General features: G+C 56.1%; 1 protein-coding gene across 1 annotated transcript; it reads right to left on the reverse strand.

Moving 5' to 3' along the window:
• Nucleotides 1-222: 222 nt before the first annotated feature.
• Nucleotides 223-8,958, reverse strand: NLRP6 (NLR family pyrin domain containing 6). Its single transcript, XM_026850159.1, is given in 10 exon segments — nt 223-313; nt 679-804; nt 806-844; nt 1,491-1,661; nt 1,850-2,020; nt 3,134-3,307; nt 4,245-6,087; nt 6,313-6,619; nt 7,043-7,062; nt 8,799-8,958. Coding segments are annotated over 10 exon segments (3,102 nt in total).
• Between the last annotated feature and the right edge of the window lie 507 nt (nt 8,959-9,465).

A 9,465-nucleotide genomic window follows, 5' to 3' on the forward strand; every position in this document is an offset into this window, starting at 1 on the left:
CCATGGATGAGCTCCCAGCTGGGCCTGTGATGCACAAACACATCTCCGCTCTGGGTGGTGGTTCTTACTCTCCTCAGAGCCCGGCCACCCCTCTTGGAAGGTGCTTTCAGCACTAAAAGGACCTCTCACGAATGAAAAGAACATCTTCCAGCCCCTCATCACGTGCAAACTCTGTCAGGGAGCTGCCAGGCCAAAGCCACTCACACAGGCATGTCCTGCTCGTCAAATGTATTCTGTGTACGGCTTGGGGTTTATTTCTTTGAGAGCACCCAGATTCTGTAACGTCTCTTCATTTAATCCAGATTTCTTTAGCCTTTAGAGAGGAGAAGGAAAGAGGTTAAATCTACTCAAGTTATTGACTGTTGGCCATAATGTTGCACAGCCAAAAAAAACCAGACAAAAAGCAGCCAGCATGGGGTTTTTCTGGTGTTGTCTGGCCTCTGTTCTAGCTTGCTTTTTCTGCTTCAGGAAGCAGAGAGCAGGGGGGAGACTGAGGCTCAGGCTGGTCCATGGAACACTCTCAGGTGAGCCTGGGAGCACCCACAGCTTCACAGAAACGACTCTCCCACCTGCAGGGCAGGCCGGGACCTGTGGCACGGGGAGGCTCACAGCACACCTGGTCTGTCCCCAGCCCTGGGGGAAGCAGCCCCATGGCCGGAGCAGCCCCCAGCCCCTTACCACAGCCTCTGCAAGGCACAGGTGGGGTGCCCAAGCGACTCACACAGCAGCCACACACCGCCATCTCCCAAGTCGTTCTCGCTGAGGTCCAGGTGCTCCAAGCTCTGGCTGGTGCTCAGCGCAGAGATCCTTGCAGAAGGCACCAGTCAGTTGGCCCTTCCACAGGCTGCCAGGGAGGTGTTGGAGAGAGGAGGACATTTCACACACAGACCTTCAGAGCCAGAGACCTCGCTCAGGCTGCCTGCACACCCCCCCTGGCTCCTCTGGGCTCCTGGAAATAACTTCCAGGGGGGCTTGTTCCAGAGCCTTGCTCCAGGCTTCTTGTGAGGTCTCTGGTGCTGGGTGTCATCTTCCCAGGATGGGGAACATCCCTTAGATGGGCACGGGCAGGTCTGGGCTTCCTCTTGACTGGGGTACCCCCTCATTATTTCTTACAACCACAAAACATGATCAGGGTGGTTGTTAGAGAGCAAATATCTATGTATGCACACCCGGAATGTGCTGGTGAATGGAATAACAGCAGCTGGGGCAGCGAGCATACTGCTGCTCCCCCTCAGAGAGCTTTAAATCCCAGTTATCTCATCTGGATGATAAAAAATAATCTCGTCTAGCTAATGAATAAATAATTTTCTATTTGTAAGATGCTAGTGCCCTGCCTATCGAGGCTCTTGGCACCCACCCGAATGTGTCCAAGCTGCCCTGGAGAGGGATGGGGACCAGCTGTAGGAGCCTCAGCGGGGGAGCACGTGTGGGAGGCAGAGGGTCCCTGCAGAGAGCATCCTCCCGCCCCAAGAGCCCCAGCAGCCCCTCACCTCAGCATCTGCAGCCGGCAGGCAGGATCCTGCAGGCCCTCGCTCAGCTGCCACACACCACCGTCCCCCAGCTCGTTGACACCCAGGTGCAGCTCCCTCAGGCTGGGGCAGACGGGGAGCACCTCGGCAAGGGCCCCGCAGCTCCCCTCCGTCACCCGGCACTGCCACAGCCTGCGCAGGCGACAGAACATTGGCTAAGCTCCAAAAACCACCTGCTCCTCTTTGAGCCGGGGATGTGCTCAGGCTGTTTAATTCGAGCAGTTCGGGGCAGTGACGTGGCACTGCAGGGGCAGAGCAGCCACCTGGCTGCAAGCCCACCAGAAAGGTGCCTATGGGGAGCAAAGCCCGACACCCCCTACCAGAGCTTCTGGATGCCACAGCCAGGCCCTGCCAGCGCCCTGCAGAGCGCCCGCACGCCTCCATCCTCCACGGGGTTGTCACTCAGGTCTGGCGGGGCCAGGCTGGGCATGGCACCCAGCACGGCAGCGAGGTCCCTGCAGCCAGCGGCCGTGAGGTTGCAGCAGCCCAACCTGCAGAAGAGACGGTGGTGAGGCTGCCCAGTTCCATTGCCCCCAGTCAGAGAGACCCGGCCAGTGCCCCCCGGCCCGAGCCTGGGCACGGGGGTGGCTCCTGCAGAGGCTCTGGGGACACTGTTGGAAAAGGGAGGGGAACACCTCAGGGCCCTCTCCCCATCCCTCCCCCCAAGATGGCACGCCTGTAACTGCTGTTTGCTGCTCGTTGTTCTGTGTCCCCAGCAGCTCAAATGTGCTCCAGAGCACAAACCACGACCCAAATCTGCAGACTCCAAGGGACAAAATGCCAAAGTGCAGCCACGAGCGAATACCCAGCGGCAGCCCGGCTGGGCTGGGCGTGGGAATGGAGAGGTGAGGCGACCAGACAGCGTCCGCCCCGCCGGGGGGTGAAGGTCTGGGGGCAAACCATGAATATTGCTCGAGTGGGTGAGATCAATCTGCCTCACTCTTGAAGTTTCAGAGAGATTCCCTCTTTCAAACCTTGTTGTCCAGGCTGAATCTATACCAGGGGAAATGGTATAGATTCATAGATGGATATAGATATATACCCTCAAAAAAAAAAAAATCCAAAAGGAGGGGAAAATGCAGAGACCACTAAGGGACAGTTCATCTCCTTCCCAGAAATGTTCTGTTGGGCGAATCCAATTCTGTAATTACGTGTTTCTACACGGTGTGTGGCCAGCCCTGTCCCTGCCCGGGGACCCAAAACCACCCACAGCAGCAGGGCGAGAGGCTGGGGAGAAGGTGCCTGAGGTGCACAGAGACACCTACAGCCAAGCAAAGAGTGGGGACAGTAGCACAGGCCTCTCCTCTAACTTCTTCATCTGGGCTCAGCACTGAAAATGAGCGCTCCCCCTTTCCTACAGTGTCCTAGCAGGGACTCATCCATTTAAAAATGTGGAACTAAATTATATTGATGGAAAAGGCAATAATACTTGTTGCCCCTGCGACAAGTAGGTCTGTGATGCCTCAAGCTATCCTCAGCAGAAGCAGCAGCAGCAGCAGTAAACGGGCCTTTCTTTTCTTTTCTTTTTTTTTTCTTCCATCTTCAAGGCTTATGAGAAGAGACAAATGGTCCCACAGCCTCCCGGCACTGGTGATGTCCCTTACCGCAGCGTCTGCAGCAGGCAGGCGCCACATCTCAGCCCCTCGCATAGCAGCTTCACACCGCCGTCCCTCAGGTCCTCGTTCCCAGCCAGGTCCAGCTCTGTCAGGGTGGATTTTACGCTGAGGACGGTGGCCAGAGCCCCACAGCAGGCGCCCGTGAGCTGACACTGACCAAACCTGCAAGAGAGATGTGGAGAGGAGCCCCAGAGCCGCAGGGACGCACCAGCCAAGCCCTCCCTGACTCAGCCACCACAAGCCAGGCTGGTCTCCCCGGGCGCCTCCCGGGAGCAGTTGAAGAGCCCGTCCCACTCTGCGGAGAGCTGTGGTGGCATGTGCTCATCCTCCCCATGAAGCGAGGAGATCCAGCCGGGCCGGTGGGGCTTTGCTTGCTTCCCCATTTCACCCAGAAGAGAGGAGTGATGTACCTCAGCCTTGTTAATTTACAGCCTGATTTTTCCAAGGCTTGACAAAGCAGGTGGATGGGTGACTCCTTCCCCTCCTCTTGCTTCTCCCTGAAAACAAAGAGATGCATCCTATTACTATTCCTATTCCTATCCTAGTCCTATCCTACTGTATTCCTACTCCTATCTTATCCCTACTCCTATCCTAGTCTAGTTCTAGTCTAGTCTAGTCTATATCTATGCTATCCTATTCCTATTCCTACTCCTACTCCATTCTATTCCTATCCGAGTCTATTCTACTCCTAGCCTGTTCCTATCCTAGTCCTTTCCTACTCCTATCCTATCCTATTATAATTCTAGTCTAGTCTAGTCTGTCTATGCTATCCTATTCCTACTCGTACTCTGTTCCTACTCCATTCTATTCCTATCCTACTCTATTCCCATCCTATTCCTATCCTATCCCTGCTCCTACCCTATATGTTTCTAAGTCTAGTCTAGTCTAGTCTAGTCTAGGTCTGTGCTGTCCTACTCCCATCCCTGTTCCCACACTGCTTCTTGGCCACTGGCTGTGTCCCTTGGACACACCAGTATCCCCTCGCTGGTGTTCCCGGTGTGGCGGGAGGACCGGCCTTGCTGCGGGCTCCTCTGCAGGGTCACGGCAGCTCTTTGGGCTCTGGGGGATTCACCGCTATGGGGCCCAGGGCCTCACACACCAACGCGCCTGCTTGGCCGGCTTCAGGCCCCCGCAGTCCTCCGGGTCGTCCCGCAGAAAGGAGCAGTTCCCCAGGTCAAGTGACTCCAGCTTGGGGAAGTTTTTTACGCTGAAGGAAAGGACCATCTGATCGAAGCGGTTAAGGTTGAGCCCCCGTAGGTTCACCCCCATGAAAGAATCCAAGGCAGTCACCACCAAACCCTCGTCCTGGGTCTCGTACAGACAGTGGCAGATCTCCAGCTCGTGGATCACGGCCGGCTCCTGCAGCAGCAAAGCCAGGGGTGTTTTCTGGCTGTTCTGGAGCCATGCCAGTAATTCTTGCGTAATCCTGGGTGCGATTTTACACCCCGTCTTCTCCTCCAGCTCCCTCCTGCGGTCCTCATTTAAGAGCCCAAAGAGGAACCGCACAGTTAGCACCAGGTAGTTACTGGAGTTGCTGTAGCTCTCCAGAAGATTCTTCACATCCCTGGAGGGACCAGCTGGGAGGTCCTGCACCTCCCCTTCATCTTCCAGCAGGTAGAAGAGCACCGCAAAAAACTCCTGGAAGCTGAGGTGGATGAAGCTGTAGGTGCTGACACAGGAGATGTCCCTCTGGAAGACGTGCTCACTGAGGAGGAGTGGGAGGGCTTGTCGCTGGTCCAGAACATACCCATGAACCTCCTTCTCCTCAAAGAGGACCTTCTGCTTCCAGACACCATCGACTGCCAGGCAGCACAGACTCCTGAGCACTGCAGGCACATCTGGCTTCAGCCAGCCTCTCAGAGACTGGAGCAGGGCAGAAAGGTAGAGGATGTAGATCCCCGTCATCGTCTTTGGGCTTTGGGCAAGACCCCTCGTGCTGCTGAACTGCTTCTTCATGACCGTGCAGACGATCCAGCACATGATGGGCACCAGGCACATGGTGAAGAGCACCTCGTTCCCTCTGACAAACTGGAAGACAGCAGCCGCCTGCTCTGCGTTGTTGAAAAACTTGTAGAAATATTCCTTCCTCTCCACCTCGGAAAACCCCACAATTTCAGCGTAACGCTCGCACTTCAGGAACCTGCTCAGTTTCTGCAGGGCGGCCAGCCTGGTGGTGATGAGCAGGGAGCTCTCAGGCACGAACCTCCTGCGGAAGAGGCTGCTCAGGGTGATTTCCACTAGGCTCTTCTCCTTGGGCTGGGAGCACAGCTCAGGCTCGGGCAGGTGGAAGGAGATGCGGAGCTCATCAAAGCCATCAATCACAAACAGGAGCTTCTCCGGCTGCTCCAGCACCTTGTCGAGCGGCAGAGAGCCACTGGGACAGCACTGGGTGATGAGCTCAGCCATGCTGGCCTCTCTGGTGAGGAGGTTGCCCTCCCGGCAGTGGATGTAGAAGACGTAGTCAAACTTCGCAAACACCTTGTCAGACGCCCAGTCCAGCATGATCTTCCTGGCCGTCATTGTCTTGCCCATGCCCGCAGCTCCCACAAGCACAAGTACCTTGGGGGTCCAGCCATCGGGGCCGGGATCAAAGAGGTCATCAACAGTGATGGAGGAGCTGGCTTGGGCTTGCTCCTTCATGATCTCTGCGTGCCGCTGCCCCATGGCCATGATCTCGTGCTCTTCATCACGGTGCTTGTTGACAATCACCAGCTTCAAGTACCTGCTCTCCAGGCTCACGCTATCACCCACACGGGCATTTTGGTCCTTTATGTGGCTGTACGCCTGGCATATGGCTTTTTTGTAATCCCTCTGGTAATCTGGAAGGGTGGGAGGCCTCTTCATGCACCTGCAGACTACAGGGCGAACAGCAGCAGGGCCCTCCCCTGCTTCTCCTCGCCAGCAGCTACCTGGTGATGATGAATCCACCAGAGGAGCAGACCCTAGGGCAGGAAGAGAAAGGGGTGTTAGTGAGCAGCATCACTGAGCCTCTAACACCCCCAAATCCTCTTCCACCTCCTCCTCCCTGGAGGAACCCCGCACACCCTGCCACAGGGACCCCCAACCCACCGCCCTTTCCATAGCATCCTCCTGGTGCCAACCACAGGCTCCTGCAGACACAGCCCCCAGGACACGGTGCCCAGGACCCTGTGAGATGCTATACTCACCGGGGAGCTGCTTGGCCTTCTCACCTTTCTCCCTTTTTTCCTGGAGCTGGTAGGCAGCTTCACGGAGCTGGATGTGCTTGAAGACAATTATCGCCACATCCAGGGCATCCTCCCTGCCGTAGGAATTCATCATGAGGTTTGTAGTGTCGATCCAGTCGGCCTTTTCCAGCCGCCCCCAGGGGATGCGGTTCCTGCCTTGCAGGTCTCCATACGCCAACGCGTGCCAGAATTTTTTAAAGTTGATCTTGGAGAGATCTTCCAGGGCCTGGAGCAGCAGGTCCCCAGCGGTGCTCTGCTGCTCTCCTTGCTGCCGCACAACCCCATGGGGAGAGCCCTGACACCCGGCTAACGCACGGCCCCGTGCCTGTGATGGGGAGACGAGGTTTGGGGAAAACATCCTGTAAGGAGCCTCCATGGCCCCACAGCCCAGCCTCATCCCAACTGGGCTGTCTCTGCTCTGGGGGAGCTGTGCCCCCCGCTGCCCCCAGCCTCATCCTCCCTGCCCCGTGCCCCCAGCCAGGCACCACAGTGCTGCCTGCTGTACCCCTGCCCAAACCATCCCTGCAGCACCAGCATGAGGAGCAGTGGGGCGGCAGTCCAGGGGCCACCAAAACCTCACTAGAGCCACGTCCCACAGTGCAAGCAGTGTCCCTCCTGGGAGAGCTGTAGCCCACCAGGAGAAAAATGTCTCCACCAAGGGAGCCGTACCCCACCAGAAATGTCGACCTACCAGGAGAACCGTGTTCCCACCTGCAGAGGATGGAAAAGCAGTGGTCCAGCCAGGAGATCAGTGTCCTGGCCAGGAGAGCCTTATCACCACCAGAACGCCCAGGTCCCCCCCTAGAAGAACCAGCACCCCCCAGGGTCAGAGCAGGGCAGCCAGCCCTGCTGCGGAGCGAGGCTGCTCCAGCCCGCCTGGGACCCGCTGTGCAGCACCACAGAGCCTGACGGGTTTGCAGGGACAGCTGGAGACCTTCATCGTCGGGGCAAAACCCAGCCGGTGAGCTGCACAGGCGCTTCGATTTCCTGTATGGGCAGAACCTTGCTTTGAAAGCATGCTGCTGTTTCATTCCCTCTCAGGTCAAAATTATCACATTTCATGACCTTTCTGCACCTCATTTATTTTCCCCTTCTCTTCTCGTCTCTTCTTAGCACTGGCTCCTTCCTTCTCACGCCGTAGCTGAGGGTTGTGCTGAAGGCACAGAGACCCCGGTGCCTGGCGCGGCTGAGCCATGTGGTGGGTTTTGCCACTTCTCCTTGAAATTCATCTTGCTGCAGAGCTGAAGAACACCCATCCTGGTGTCCCACTCCCAGGGAAGGGTCTGGCCCACCAGCAGCCTCACCAGATGGTGGAGGTGGCTCTGCTCCTCCTGGGCAGCAGGAACGGATCACAGCATGGGCTTTTGGGCCAAGCAAAAAGCTTTGAGAACTCAGGCTGCCATAAGGTTGACAGACCTAAAGATAGGATCAGCCAGAGCTGCTGCCAGGGGAAGGAGCTGCCCTGGTGGTGAAATTCTGGTTGAATCTGGGCTGCAACACCCCCCCTCACCCCAAGCCGTTTGCAGGCTCCTGGCACTGAAAACAAGCCGTAAGCAAATGGCCGAGGGTGGCTTGGTCAGCCCATGGGCCGGGTCAGAGCAAAAACCTCTCGGGCAAACGTGGCCAGTGCATGGGGAGGGCATGGGGGGCGGGGGCGGGCGAGTCGGGGTGAGGTGCCTGAGCCCCCCCAGGAAATGCTTTTGTGGTCGTGAGGCACAGGCAGGAGCACACAGGCATGAAACAAAACAAAACAAACCACCCAACTCTTTCTGAGACTGAAATTAAAAGTGCCTGTGAAGCAACTTTGTGGGAGGTCACAGTGTAGAGTGTGAGAAGAAACCGAGAGCAGGTGCTGCCCCACCTATAGCTCCTGCTCCTGTTAATGGTGTTTGCAGAAAAAAAGTGTCCGGAGGGGAAGCTTCAGCCACCGCAACCACAGCATTGTCATGGCTTAAACCCGGCCAGCTTAAACCACGCAGCCGCTCACTCCGTACCCCCAGGTTGGGGAAGGGGGTTGGGAGGGTAAGGAGACTTGTAGCTTGAGATAAAAACAGTTTAATAATTGAAATAAAATGAAATTATGTTAATAATAATAATAGTAATAGTAGAAAATGCAAACAGGTAATGCACAGTGCGATTGCTCACCACAGACTGGCCTAAGCCCAGCCTGGTCCTGGCTAGTGATCCCAGAGAATAGAGAATCCTGAAACCATCATCCCGAGAATCTGAGTGGAGCTTCCCCATCACCGCCCATCTATATGTTGTGAAAAAACAGCCCTTGAAAACTGGTGAAGGCAGCAGCTGTGCAGATGTCTGCTTCCGAGAGACACGGGCGGGGTGAGGAGTCTGCACATCAGCCAAGTGTCAAGGACCAGCTGGACAGGCCCCTGTGTACAGGCGCAGAGGGAACACCGTGAGTGAGGTTGCGTGTCCAACCCAGGACTTACCACGTACGGGCAAAGCGGGTTCGGGTCCTTGCCCCAGGACGACCGCCAGAGACCACCGGAGACCCTTCCCCAGGTTTAGCAGCTTGCGCAATGTATTAACATATGCGTTAGATTGCCTGGAAATAGGCAGGTGCTTCTCGGAAACGACATGAATATTCATTTCTTTTAATGTATATAAGGAGTGTGCCTTTGTCTTTTGGTGTGTGTGATAAGAGGAACAATCCCCCATGCATCTGGCGCCTCCTTTCTAATACTCAGCTGAGCACAGAGTTCTGCATTTACCAGGATTTGGTGACACACACCGAGCAAGATGTACAATATGGAATATTCCGGTGGCCAGTCTGGGTCCATGCTCTGGATCTGCTCCCCCCCAACTTCTTGTGCACCTGCACACGGGCCACACATGGGGAGCTGGAAAGTCACCGATTTTGCAGCAGCAGCTAAAAACATCAGTGCATGATCAACATCCTTCTGATAGTAAATCCTGTACTGAATGTGTAACACAGCACTATTCTGACTGCTAGGGAGGAAGGAAAAAAACCCAATTAGTTCTATCCCAGTTGAAACCAGGACACGTGTCCTGAGCAGCACAAAGACAAAGCACACAAGAGCAAAACCTTGGCCGATGGCGAAGCCTCTTGAAACTCTAGCACCCCACCTTGGTGTG

This window comes from Athene cunicularia (genome assembly GCF_003259725.1).
Source record: "Athene cunicularia isolate RWA chromosome 5 unlocalized genomic scaffold, athCun1 chr5_part2, whole genome shotgun sequence".
In the NCBI taxonomy this organism is placed as follows: domain Eukaryota; kingdom Metazoa; phylum Chordata; class Aves; order Strigiformes; family Strigidae; genus Athene; species Athene cunicularia.